Source organism: Trichosurus vulpecula, chromosome 3 (genome assembly GCF_011100635.1).
Source record: "Trichosurus vulpecula isolate mTriVul1 chromosome 3, mTriVul1.pri, whole genome shotgun sequence".
In the NCBI taxonomy this organism is placed as follows: Eukaryota; Metazoa; Chordata; class Mammalia; order Diprotodontia; family Phalangeridae; genus Trichosurus; species Trichosurus vulpecula.
The window spans coordinates 151,274,539-151,288,362 of NC_050575.1; the positions used below are offsets into that span (position 1 = coordinate 151,274,539).

At 32.2% G+C, this 13,824-nt stretch overlaps 1 protein-coding gene across 3 annotated transcripts in view; it reads left to right on the top strand.

The window, feature by feature from the left end:
• The window catches only part of CHD9 (chromodomain helicase DNA binding protein 9), a 193,978-nt gene that overhangs the window by 100,118 nt on the left and 80,036 nt on the right, over positions 1-13,824 (top strand). For all 3 annotated transcript variants that reach the window (XM_036751098.1, XM_036751099.1, XM_036751100.1), the window contains 6 exons: positions 559-676; positions 1,489-1,575; positions 1,781-1,918; positions 6,786-6,907; positions 8,996-9,239; positions 13,106-13,282. In XM_036751098.1, coding sequence (XP_036606993.1) covers positions 559-676; positions 1,489-1,575; positions 1,781-1,918; positions 6,786-6,907; positions 8,996-9,239; positions 13,106-13,282 — 886 coding nt within the window. The remainder of the gene's footprint in view (positions 1-558; positions 677-1,488; positions 1,576-1,780; positions 1,919-6,785; positions 6,908-8,995; positions 9,240-13,105; positions 13,283-13,824) is intronic.

Genomic DNA, 13,824 nt, shown 5'->3' on the forward strand with positions numbered 1-13,824 from the left:
TGGTTAATTTCTTTAACATATAATTCTTATTTCAATAAGTTAATTTAACCTATTTTATGGATTAATCGAGTATAAAAATGAATGATTGGTGGGGAATGGGACAAAAATTCCAAATCATATGTTTATAGGAAAAACAAAGTCAAATATATTTGATTTATTCTGTTTTTTAAAAAAATTTCATTCTTTATCTTCTTTCAGACTTATAAACTTAACTATATGATTCTGGAATTAAAATTATTTTATCTTTATAAAATAGCATTTTCCTTAATGACAACAGAGTTAACAATAAGAATGTTAATGATAAATGACACTGTGTTGCTTACCAGTCTGCTTCCTCTTAAACTGCTGACTTATGTACTAAATCTTGTTGAGACTACAGTGAACAAAATATTTTTAGTCCAGAAGTTATTTATGTGAGAGTAGTAATGAAGCAAAATGTCAGATCACCTATTTACAAAGCTGAAAGTTAGTATGTGTTACTGGATGTTTTATTTAAATTCAACTGTGCCAACCTTGGCTTACTTCGATATAATAACATAATTTTTATAACAATTTCAGCTCCTATCTTCACTGTGAGTGGGCCACAGAACAACAGCTTTTAAAAGATAAAAGAATACAGCAGAAAATCAAAAGATTCAAATTGAGACAAGCACAACGAGCACATTTTTTCGCAGATGTAAGTAATAAAAAAAGTGCTGTAAACTTCCATTTGCTGAACTCTATGTTTACAATTTTGTTTGCCAAGACTTTGATTAATTGTACTTCCCAGCTTCTCAACCTTCCTTTTTGAATGTAACTACTATATACAAGACAAACCTAAATTTTTCTTCAAAGTTTAATTTGAAGACATTTTTATGTCTTCATTGATGGAGAGTAATGGCCCTACTAACCTAAATTAATGGGTATAGAAAAATAATTTGTAATTCTTCTTAAAAGCATTTTTGGTGCTTGTAGATAGATACCAATATGTATTATATGTAAATTTACAGTACTACTTAAAAAAAAATAAAGAAATCACTCTGTAAGGACCCCCTTGTGGTTGTATATCAAAGAACTTTTGAACAAAGGAATTGTTTAATTTAAGAAAATGATAATTCTTCAAGAAATTTCAAAACAAGACTTATCTTTTGATAAATTGTAATAGGTGAATAGTATCAGGATCCTGTTTACTGGAGGTAGGGTTGCCCACCAACCATTTTTTACCAGTATCTTATCACAACACTGAGAGGCACTTTTATTGATTTTTTAAAAAATATTTTATTTTGGTAACCCTGTGTTTAAATGAAGTAGGCAGCATGAGCTTAACCTTTCTATAGCTAGTTCTCTCATCGGTAAAATAAAGGGTTAGTCATATCATTTCCAAGGTCTACATGGAATTATTTTTAACGTAATCCAAATAAAATTGGTAGCAATTCTGTTAGTGAGGCTTTCATTCAATCGTTGAGTTTATTCTCACCCTCTGATAACTAAATTATTTTTGAATTTCAGATGGAAGAAGAACCTTTTAACCCTGACTATGTCGAAGTAGACAGAGTGTTAGAAGTTTCTTTTTGCGAAGATAAGGACACTGGTGAGGTAAGTATTCAATAAAAGTCACAAAGATAGAACTTTCCACATAAAAATTATAATTTTTAAAAACTGTGTTCTAAAAATAAAATAGTAATAGATTTCACTTTTATTTTGAAGTATTTTAGTATGCTCAGAATATTTTTAACTTTTCTTTGTTTCAACAATGTCTTTTTTAAACTGGTAAAATTTTTAAATGATTTGCTTTTTACAGCCTGTAATTTACTACTTGGTAAAATGGTGCTCATTGCCGTATGAAGATAGTACATGGGAACTGAAAGAGGATGTAGATCAAGCAAAAATAGAAGAATTTGAACAACTGCAAGCCTCAAGGCCTGACTCTAGGCATTTGGTAAGGACATTTCTGGGTTACAGATAACTTACCTTCAAAAAGTCTTGATATTTTCCTGACTCTAGCTGTTGATTTAGTTCATACACACTAGGTTGCTTTCTACCCTATGTTCCCTTTTCTTATATTTTCTCATTTTCCTTTGTATTTAAAGACAGTACCAGTAATGATTTTGTTACCTTTGTCAGTTTTTCCTGTCAGCAGTACTTATTAGACTTCAACAGTTATGTTTATATCACATACTGCCTGCTTTCCTGCTTTTAACTTTTAACTCACTAAGGCAAAGTAAAGACACCTGGAAATTAATATGGAGCATATTTTTGTCAGGTTATCTTTTTGATCAGTGAATGGATATTGAGCATCTGTGAAATTTAAACTTTATTTGATAAAACAATTATAATTTCAAATGTTTCATTATATTAGAAGATGATGCTTAACAGTATTAAGTCAAGTGAAGTTATAAAGGAAAGATTTATCAATTAGATAACTAAATACATGATAATTATAGCTAAATAAATAATTATATAAAAGTCCCTAATTATTTGGGTGAGGAGAGCATATATTTGTAAGTCACTGAGAACTGTGAGGAAACTGCTTTGTTGTTAAATGTGTTTTTAAAATGTGATATTTTGTGTAAGAATAGTTTAAAAAGGCATATCTTACAGAGTTACTCATGTGATAACAATGTTCTAAGAAGTACTAGTTTATCATTATTATTTATATTGATAATCCTTCACTAAACCCCTATTCTGGGATGCCTTATCATAATACGGAGGTGACCCTGGATTCCTAAAAGATACTTCCTGCAGAATATAAGCTTTGGCCCTACCAAACTCAAAAGACTTGGATATTAACTCAGTGATGTGTGCTGTATATCTGCCATCTGGAGACTAGCCTACTTGCGTTTGAGTGGCTCATCACCAGGTTGGTCAGAGGGTGAGAATTTGGGGACCACAACAGCTCCTGAAGACTGCCTCCCAAGTCACAGAGGGGAAGCACTTGGCTTCAGTGAAGGAAGTTGACTACAAAAAGGCGAATGTTTGAAGTATTCCTGATTACAGTGATAAGCATTTATGTAACACTTTTAAGGTTTATAAATCACTTTCCTCATCAACTTGTAAAGTAGGTCAAAATGCAGGCACCATAGCAAAAATATTAATCAGTTCCAACTTGAAAGTAGGTCTACTATTCAAAGAAGTGAAGGTAGCAAATAGAAGGAAACAGTGCTGAATTTTTATAAACATGTAACTATCAGTAGCAGCTACATTTAAGAAATTATGCCCGGGGCAGCTAGGTGGCACAGTGAGAGCACCCACCCTAGAGTCAGGAGGACCTGAGTTCAAAAGTGACCTGAGACACTTGACACACGTACTAGCTGACCTTGGGCAAGTCACTTAACCCCAATTGCCCTGCATTCCCCCCTCCAAAAACAAAAAAATAAAGAAAGAAATCATGCCATCTACTAAAAAAAAATTGAACAGTTGAAGGGGAAAAACACCTCAAAATATCCAGGATTAAGAAAAAAGAAGCTAATATGTAACTAGTAGTAATCTGGAAATTTACAATAATCAATATTTAAATATTCATTTTTTATCTTTATTTAAAGGAGAAAGTTAAGAATAACACAGAATGTCTAACATATTTTGGGGAAGATTAGATTGTAGCATTAGAAGGGACCTTAACACCTGCTGTAGTCAATTCACTTTACAGATGAGGAAACTAAGGAGTGAAGATGAGAGGTGATTTACCCAAGGTTAAGCTGGCATTTCACTCTGTTCACATCCAGTGTGCTTTTAACTATTTTCATTATAAAATGAGAAATCCCAAAAGAAACCTTAAATAAAACAGGACATGTAACAGAATTGTGTCACTTAATTGCTTATATAATAGAAGTGTAGATTTGTTTCAGTATTAGGAAAGATCAGATATAAGTTGGAATCCTATACCAGTGACTTTATACTCACAATGCTTAGACCAAAGTTCCCTTCCCTTGCCACTACTCCCCAGTGTCTGTTGTATCCCCTAGTAAAATGTAAGTTTTGACTTTGACTGTTTCACTTTTGTATTTGTATACACAGTATATAGCATTGTGTTAGCACAAAGTAATGCTTAATTGTTGTTGATTGATTTGTAAACTTTGACTACATTTTATGTTAAACATTTGTATTTACTCAGTAGAATCCCAGTTTTAATTTGCCCTCATACATAAAAGGTTCTCCATTACCATGAACACTTTTAGAATATTTTTAGTTGCTCTTTTGTGGACCATTTATCATCTCATTCTGGTTTGTGATTTAAACAGATTCATATACCTTGGGTTTTTTGGTTCTAACTGATTATGGGGAGCCTGTCATCTTATAGTTATTCATGTGAGTCCATCGTTTTTAAAGTGTTTTTCCTTTATGGATTTTATATTGGCTAACATTGAAACTTACTTTTTCTGCTTTTTCATGTAGCCTTTTGAGATTTTGGCATAGAGCTACCTAGAAAGCATATGATATATTCTTTGTATACTTTTTCTAAACCATTAAATATTAAATAACTTTAATACCGATCTGTAGGGAAATTCTATAGTTAATAAACTTCTCCATTCAGAGAAGTACCCAATCACTACAGTGTATAACTTTATATAAAATAGTTCTCTATCCATAATTAAATATTCTCATGAATCCCTAGCAACTTAATGGCTTTTTGTGTCTAACATTCTAAATTGTTTGAAAATTGTGTATACTGATTTCCCTTTCTACCTCTTAGCATCTCAAAGAACACTAGCAGATTAGTGAAAACATAATAACCCAATTTTTGAAACAATCTATTTAGAGAATTTAGAGTTAGCAAAGAAACCTTAGAGATTATTTCATCTATTTCATTTTGTAAATAAGGAAACAGAGGCCCAAACAAATTGTGTGCTTTCATAGTGTGTGTTGCTATTTAGTGACAGAGCATCATCTAGAATTTGGGTTTTCTTTTTCTTCTCACTACCCCCTACTCTTAACTCCTATATCATACTGACCTCCATGTTCTTTTTTCCTAAATTGATTTAGTTTCTACATCCAGTGATTCTAGCACTTATCCACACACTTGTCATATATGTAAGTGATATTGAGAGCCATTCCTATGGATGAGTTTGACATTAGCAGTATGCTGTTCTGCTTCCACAGTGGCTGGTTACAATAAAAAATTACATATTTTGGCAACAGTTTTGTAATTTCATCACTGAGTTTCTTTAGATTTTATGGGCAGAGTCCCATCTGATCCCAGCAGTGATGTCTAAAGTGATTTATATCCAATTTGTTAATGAAGTCTAAAATATCTATCAGCCTTACCATTATTTTAACTTATATTCTTGATCCCTCTATTCCAGGATATAATTTTAGGGTCAGACTCTTCTTAATATTTTCCTTAGTAAAGAGAAAAGGTTGAGTGAACTTACTTCTGGAAATTCACCCAACTCCATCATAAGAGTTTAGAGCAGTTCCTAAGCTGATGTCCCAGAAAAGGTTGGATGTCACCATTTGACCCTTATTTTGATATAGTTATTCTTGTATATATTAAAATAAGAAGAAAAAAAGATGAGGAAGTTCTCTATAAAGGAGATTAACATACTGTTATTTCTTCTCTCAGGACCTCTTCTTTCTGTTGCCCCACAAGTGGCATGTAAACTTATTCCAGCCTATTTGACACACCATCCCCTATCCTGCAAATCTGCAACTATGCAGGGTTCAGATAGCTGAGAGAGAAGTATGTCAAGCCCTACTGTCCTAGGGAAAGTGTTTGTTCTTTAATTTTTTATGTGGCAGGTGGTACCCTGTTCGTCTTACCAAATAAATTATTGCCACTCTATTGTTTGGCAGAGGTGGTTCAGTAAGCAAGCACACCCTTCTGACTTGATGCATAATTGCTTAGGTATCAAAATTTCTTAGTGTTGTAGTACTGTTGTTAATAAATGAAGTAGCATTTAAATGTAAAATAGTTTAAAGGAAAAATCTTTACATGGGTTTTTTTTTTCTTTAGCATAAGTGTGTGTAAGTACTGGTAACAAAGGAATTTTTTAAGGAAACATCACTGAGTGAGAATGAAGCACTTTTCCACAAACGTATGATTTAGAATAGGTATTCATATTAGAGGGCCCTTATTAAAGAAAACATTATAAGGGCAGTTATTCCATAAATAGGAGTTCATTCTATTATTACTGGGCATTATTTTATAAAATTCATTTTCTTTAGTGAATCCTAATTTTACTGAACTGGAAAGCTATAATAAAATTGTTTGGAACTAGTCCTGCTTTCAACCATGTTCGTGGAAACTGTACTTCAGTCCTTGGATTGTCTTCATTCACTGATATTTTACCCAGATCAAAATAATTATTTTGGTAGTTTTGGTTTCAGAAATTATAAAGGAACAGAATAACAATATTATATTCCTTTTATCATTTTTGTAGCAGAAAACAATCTGAAAATCCTGTTGACCTTTGTTACTATCTTCCTAGTTCCCAAGACATCTTTTGAGTTTTTAATTTGGGCCTAAGGACAGAAAGTCTTATTTCTCTACATAAACTGTTATCCCTAGAGAGTCCCATGTCCTGTCCAGAGTAAAACAATAAAATATTTTCAAAAATGCCAAAGGAAGTGAATTAAATTTAAACATAATTTTCTTTTAAACTGTGTTGTTGTTACTCAGCTAATAGTCTTGAAAAAATGTTTTATACCTTGAATATTAAAAATATTGTTTGTTGGCTGTTTAGAATAATTAAATGTATTGGAGATAGGCCTCTCTGATTTTAATAATCACCTTTTTAAAGCCCTATTATAAAATGTTGACAAATAGAGGATTCTTGTAAGCATATTCGGCTTTTTATTCTGCCTCAAAGGACCGTCCTCCTCCCAACACTTGGAAAAAAATAGAGCAATCCAGAGAATACAAAAACGGCAACCAGCTCAGGGAATATCAACTAGAAGGACTCAACTGGCTATTGTTTAATTGGTACAATAGGTATGTTTTCTGTTTTTAATATCAGTTCTTAAGTATTGTCATTTTGGTGAATGCATACACACACATATAGATACACAAAATTCATAACATGTTGACATGTATAATAAGTAAAAAGTAAACACTATTGTTATATTGGTGGTAAAGTTATCATAATCTTTGTTATTAATTAAAGTGAGATAGGCACAGAAATATATTTTAGGTTGCATTTTAATATATCAAATGTGGAGATTTTTTTAGCTTTAATATATGCATATCAGTATGTAAATAAGTCAATATGTTGATTATGATTGGATAAATATATTAAAAATATCATTCCCTTTGAACAGTAAAGAGACTGCCTTTCCTCATAATATCATCTTAACTGATATAAATTATCTTCTATCATGCCTGGCAGTAATTAGAGCTGGTGAATCATCAGCATTTACACCTGGAAGGATGAGGGCTCTATTTATTGACATAGGAATTCAGGAAACTAAAACTGACATTTAGAATTGAGTCAAAGACCAAGATGAAGTACAAAATAGCGAAACATGATAAATAATACAGGATGTCTCAAAGGTCTTAATGCTGTGCTTTAATAGCTTATATAATGTTAAATTTTTTATTACTGCTAACACTGATGTTGTTATTTGCTCTTGCTATCCCTATTACTCTCTTCCTTTTCAGTCATTGCACTATTAATCTTCTCTCTACATCTCAGTGTGGGTGGCAATAAGAGATGATACCTATGAAACATTTTGAGTAACTTGGAAGGTGTAAGACCCAAGTAGTGAACAGGTGTCCCAGAGACTTTGGGGACATATACTACACCACTACAAGTAGTATACTAATACAAGATATTCCAAGTTTCCAAAAAGTTATCTTCCAAGTTACTCAAAATGTTTTGTAGGTATCACCTCTTTTTGCCACCCACCCACACTGAGACGCAGAGAAAAAATAAATAGTTCCATGATTGAAAAGGAAGCCAGTATTGGGGACAGCAAGAACAAATAACTACATCAGTGTCAGTGTAAAAATTTATATAATAATTATTAGATATAACATTTTTATACATATGATATTTCTCAGAGGTAATTAGTAATGATAAATTTAATGCATATTTTACAGTGAGTAAATTGGGGTACAGATCATTTAAGTATCTCTTCAAAATTCAGTTAGTGATGGTGGCTCACATGGGTCCCCAGTGATTCCTGACACCCAGAAAATGTCATTCCACTGCTTTACATTTCATGAACATTAATTTTTATTATTCCCAAAAGATAACTCCAATCAAAAAATTGGCAAATATGTTTACATTATTACTTTCAGTATAGTCTCTCATGATTTTGTTTGAGAGGGAAATGCAATAGAATCCCTTTATAACACAGTTCATTATTATAAGGCTTCAGATATCCTATAAGGGATAGAGGGGGGGGCAGTCCCTCATATCCCTTGAAACAACTATATATAAAGATGACATAGCCTTTTTTTTTTTTTACAAAAAAGGTTCCAGTGTATTTGTTCAGTTCAATAAACATTTTTGAAATAATTTCTAGGCACAGACAAAATGCTATAAGAAAATACAGTGGGGATAGGTTACTTAAAGCTAGCAGAATCAGGGAAAGCTTCACATTAACACTGGAAATTAACAGTAGTATCTTTGTTTTGGAATAACAACGAACATAATTTTATTCAGTTTTATATTCCAAACTAATGAAGAGGTAGACAAAAGGCTTACCTTGAAGCCAGGGAAAACCTAGGTTCAGGTTCCACCTCTGATATTGGCTGTGCAATTTATGGCAAGTCACTTAATCTCTCTAAAATTGTAAATTGCACTAGTAAAGAGAGTTTTCTCATCTGGGAGTTAATTAGTTCCCTGTCACTGAAGTCATAGGTCCAAACCTATCCCTTACATTCCCTACATAGTACTGTGATATTTAAAGTCTTCAACATACTCTCCACCATTTCAACTCTGATTAGTTGTTCTGAATAGTGATGTTTTAATTTGCACTTTCATCATTTCACTGTATTGAGTCTTGGGAAAAATCTCTACATGAAGAGTTATATCTTTATAGTATCTTGATAAGAAAATATATCTGTGTTTTTCAGGCGAAACTGCATTTTAGCTGATGAAATGGGTCTTGGCAAAACAATTCAGTCAATCACATTCCTCTACGAAATACTTCTGACCGGCATAAGGGGGCCTTTTCTGATCATTGCGCCACTTTCAACTATTACAAACTGGGAGAGAGAATTTCGCACATGGACTGATCTTAATGTTGTGGTGTATCATGGGAGCCTGGTTAGCAGGCAGATGATACAGCAGTATGAGATGTACTTCAGAGACTCACAGGTATTTTATAATGGTACTTTTGCATCTCACCTCAGAAAAAAATAACGACTTTGAATGGACACATTGGAAAAGGGATATATGCAATACCTGCTATTAACATCTAAGCTAGAGATAAATTTTAATTACCTTCCTAAATCTTACTTTATTATACATTATATTTCTTTTTTTGTTCAGTTAAATAATGAACACACAAATCATGAAATAACAAATTAACCATTTTATAGGTATTTTTATTTGGTATCCTATTTAAGTGAGAACTATCCTGATTCCAGCATCATAGACTTACATAGAAAAATAGGCAATTTTCACTAAATTATTTTTAAGTGGATTAAATATTCCAGCCAGCTGAGTTTTAAAATATTTTTTCCTAAATGAAAATTGAATTTGGAATCCATTTAGCTTGTGATAATTTGAGACAGTTTCTCTGCAATTAATATGGTTAATTTCTCAGTTCAAGGTTACCCATTAGAAATCTTAGCCGGGTAAGACCCATTCTATTCTGATAAAGAGCTGCCACCAAAATATTTTTCTCCTTTACATTAGATGTTTGGCAAGAAAAAAAATTAACTGCACTGTTATTAAACAGTGCTTGAATGGTTTACTCTTTTGTCTCCTGGAGCCACATTTCCTATTTTATTTTGACCATTTAGTCCAGGAATTTACCATGTTTTCCCACCCCAAACACATAGGACATGAAAATGTGAAGCTTCCTCATCTGTAAAATGAGAATAATAATAACACCTATCTCCCAGGGTTGTTGTGAGCATCCCATGAGTTAATAATTGTAAAGCGCTAAGCACAGTTTCTGTTACATAGTATGTACTATGTAAATGTTCACTATTATCATTATTATTAGAATTATTCTGAATTTTAAATTTAGGAAAAGTAAATGCTTTCAGAGCTTCCTCTTTAAAAAGGTGTGTCACTGTAAATTGTTTATCCAGGATGATAGGATCTGTTAATGGTGAATACCAGCAACATAAGAAAGAATTTCTTGGAAGTAAATACAGGCCAGAAAACATGAAAAGGGAGATTTTAATCGTAGGGAAAAGACATTTGCTTTTTTGTTGAAAGTAATTTGTTCAAATTAAGAAATAAAACCCTCTATTTCATTAATATCTTAGCATAATATTTGATCTTTTAATTAATCCTTCAATGCTATGAGTCTTTAAAATTATGAAAGTACCTAAAGAGTTGCTGTTATTACAGTTGAGGTATAATTATGGTGATAACTATTGATTTTTGGTTATATTATTAGTGTGTTATTTTGCCTTTCATTTACATCTTATTATCTACCTATTATAGATATAAAATATTAAAATTGGCTTTGTTCCGATAGCCACAGCTATTTTTATCAACTTTAAGGCTACATGCAAATTTTGATAAATATTCTGGAATCCTTTGAGTATTTCCAAACACATTATTGAAAACTGATTTTAATCGGACTGCATGCCATCTTGGGGGGGAGGGATGAAAATTTGAAACTCAAGAACATGTAGAACTAAGTGCTGGAAACTAAAAATAAAAAATCTAATTAAAAAAAAAGAAGAAGAAAACTGATTTTGACCATTTCAGCCCTTTCTTCAACCTCCATGCAGATCAGGACATCTTACTGTGTATTTTTGTATATGGTATCTTATTCTTAATAATATCAGTATAGATCTAGAGCTAGAAGGGACTTCACAGGCCACCTAACCACACCCTCTTATTTTGCAGATGAAGAGACTGAGATTTCTAGAGGTAAAATGACTTGCATAGGGTTAAACAGGTGGTAAGAATGAAAAATGGGTGTGGTGTTTTTTCAACCATGTGATGGAAATAAGAAAATTTCAGAGCTTTAGTAAATCTTAGAGGTGATATAATTCAACCCTCTGATTATTATTATTATTAATCATTCTGTAGAGGAAATTAGGGTTAAGTGACTTGCCCAGGGTCACATAGCTACTACAACTCTCTGAATTTAAAAAGGAACTAGTTTCTGGGGAGCTAAGGAGCTTGATCTCAAGGTTGTGATTCATTTTGATATTTGCCTTATGTAATTCACATTGTAATATGGCAGTAAAGCATCTTCATATTTCTACTGTGTATAACAAACATGTCTATTCGCTAAATAACCAAAAATATCATAATCCCTTGTGATATATTAAAAATTATACTACCCAAATTATTTTACCTTAAAATATTCCATATTAAAATTGATTGAAGATGTTTCATGTACTGAGACGTGATTCTAGACAGCTTGGTGTTTCCCGGGGAGACCTGAGTTTAAATCCAGCCTCACTTGCTAGCTGTGTGACCATGGGCAAGTCACTTAACCTCTGCTTGCGTCAGCTTCCTCATCTGTAAAATGAGAATAATAATAACACCTATCTCCCAGGGTTGTTGTGAGGATCCCATGAGTTAATAATTGTGAAGCGCTAAGCACAGTTTCTGTTACATAGTATTTACTATGTAAATGTTCACTATTATCATTATTATTAGAATTATTCTGAATTTTAAGTTTAGGAAAAGTAAATGCTTTCAGAGCTTCCTCTTTAAAAAGGTGTGTCACTGTAAATTGTTTATCCAGGATGATAGTATCTGTTAATGGTGAATACCAGACATGCTTTTTTGAAAGTTTGTAGTTGATACCAGTCAAGTAGCAAAATGACAAATCCCTTAAATCAACATTGAAAAAATAATCGATATGATTAGTCATTTAGGGATCTTATCTGAGCTTTCTACTACTACTTATAATAGTGATAACAACAGCAGCAACTTACATTAATGCCACACTTTAAAGTTTGTACAACCCCAACAGCAAAGGGCTTTCCTCACGACAATCCTGTTGTGAACAGGAGCAAGTATTGTTATTGTCATTTTATAGAGGAACAATTTGAGGTTCTGAGAATAAGCATCACACTATATCATAGATTTAAAAATGGAAGGAATTTGCTATCATGCACCCTTATTTTATACAAGAGGAAACTGAGACTCAGAGAGGTTAAGTGATTCACCCATGGTCACAAATGTATTAATTGAGAGAGGTTCAGTTTTAATTCTGGATTTCTGACTTCAAATTCACTACTTTGTTTTCACATAAAATTTGATGCAGGATTCAAAGCCAGGTCTTCTAATTCCAGTTCTATAAAACAACTACCAGAACATATTAATGAAAATGTGATTTCTTTAGAGATTTAATAGTATGTGTGTTGTGCCTAATATACAGTTGGCTTATGTCTAGTATACAGTATTGCCCTGAGGATGGCTGTCTAATGTTGAGATAAATCAGAACACATGATTCCCTCATTCTCCCTTCTAAGATGTTCCTGGTTTAATTCCCAAGGTCAGCCACTACAAGGGAAATTATGAAATCAGAAATATAGTCACACTGTAAATGATTAGTTTTTGGTATTTTAGTTTACAGTGGACTTTGTTAGCCTTAGGCTTTTTGACCAACAACTGCAAGATATCTTTAAATAGTAAAATACACATATTGAAAAAAATCTGATTGGGCAAATTTTGTTGCTAAATTAAAAAAGATATTCTGTTATATGTGTGTATGCATATATACATATATGTGTGTATATTCCTAGAAAAAATTCTTTGAATACTGTAATGAATTACATAATATGCACAAATTTATTTGTAAATATATACCATAATATTCTTGAAAAGCACATAGCCATATAATTTTTAATTAATTTACTACACATTTTCAAAGTTTTATGATGCAAATAATTTTCTTAGATTTTAACCTGTCAGTGGAAAAAAAGCATGTAATATATAAGATAAACATCATTTTATGTTAGTGACAATGAAATGAAACCTGAGGTATGGCCTTTAGGTGTTTTGTCAATTTGTTAAATTTGTTAATAAACTTCTAGGGGCGTATTATTAGAGGAGCATACAGGTTCCAGGCCATAATCACCACTTTTGAAATGATTCTGGGAGGCTGTGGAGAGCTCAATGCAATTGAATGGCGATGTGTGATTATTGATGAAGCACATAGATTAAAGAATAAAAATTGCAAACTCCTAGAAGGTCTGAAACTCATGAATCTGGTGAGTAAATTCTTTTTTTAACTTTGATTCAGTTTGTTACCTATTTATATACTGAAATTTTTTTAGTCAGATGGAGAGGGCCAAGGTTGAACCTTGTTTCTCAAAATGGGGAGATTATATTTATTTTACTATTATCTGTGATCTTAAGCTTTCTTGCTTTTGATTTCTTGATTTCGAATTCAGGTATTTGTGTTTTTCTCATATTTTAAAGTCCTCAAATAGTGGAAGTGTCTTAGGGGTTTTATTTTTGTAGAGATTTGTTTTTGTCTTTTTCTTTTTAATTAATATAATTTCTATTGAAAAGGTTTCCTAGAATTTAAAAGCAAATGAGCAATTATATTTTTTAATCTTTTGTTTTTATATCACCAGCATTTTCCATAATGCCCAACCCACTTCACCCCCATAACCCAAGAACCATATTGTATAATAAAGGATAAAAAAAAGGGAAAAAGCAGTTCAGGAAAACTAACCAACTATATCAGTAAGGCAGAATTCATGACTTCAAAGATAACCATGAATATGCCTGAATGGTCCAGAATCTC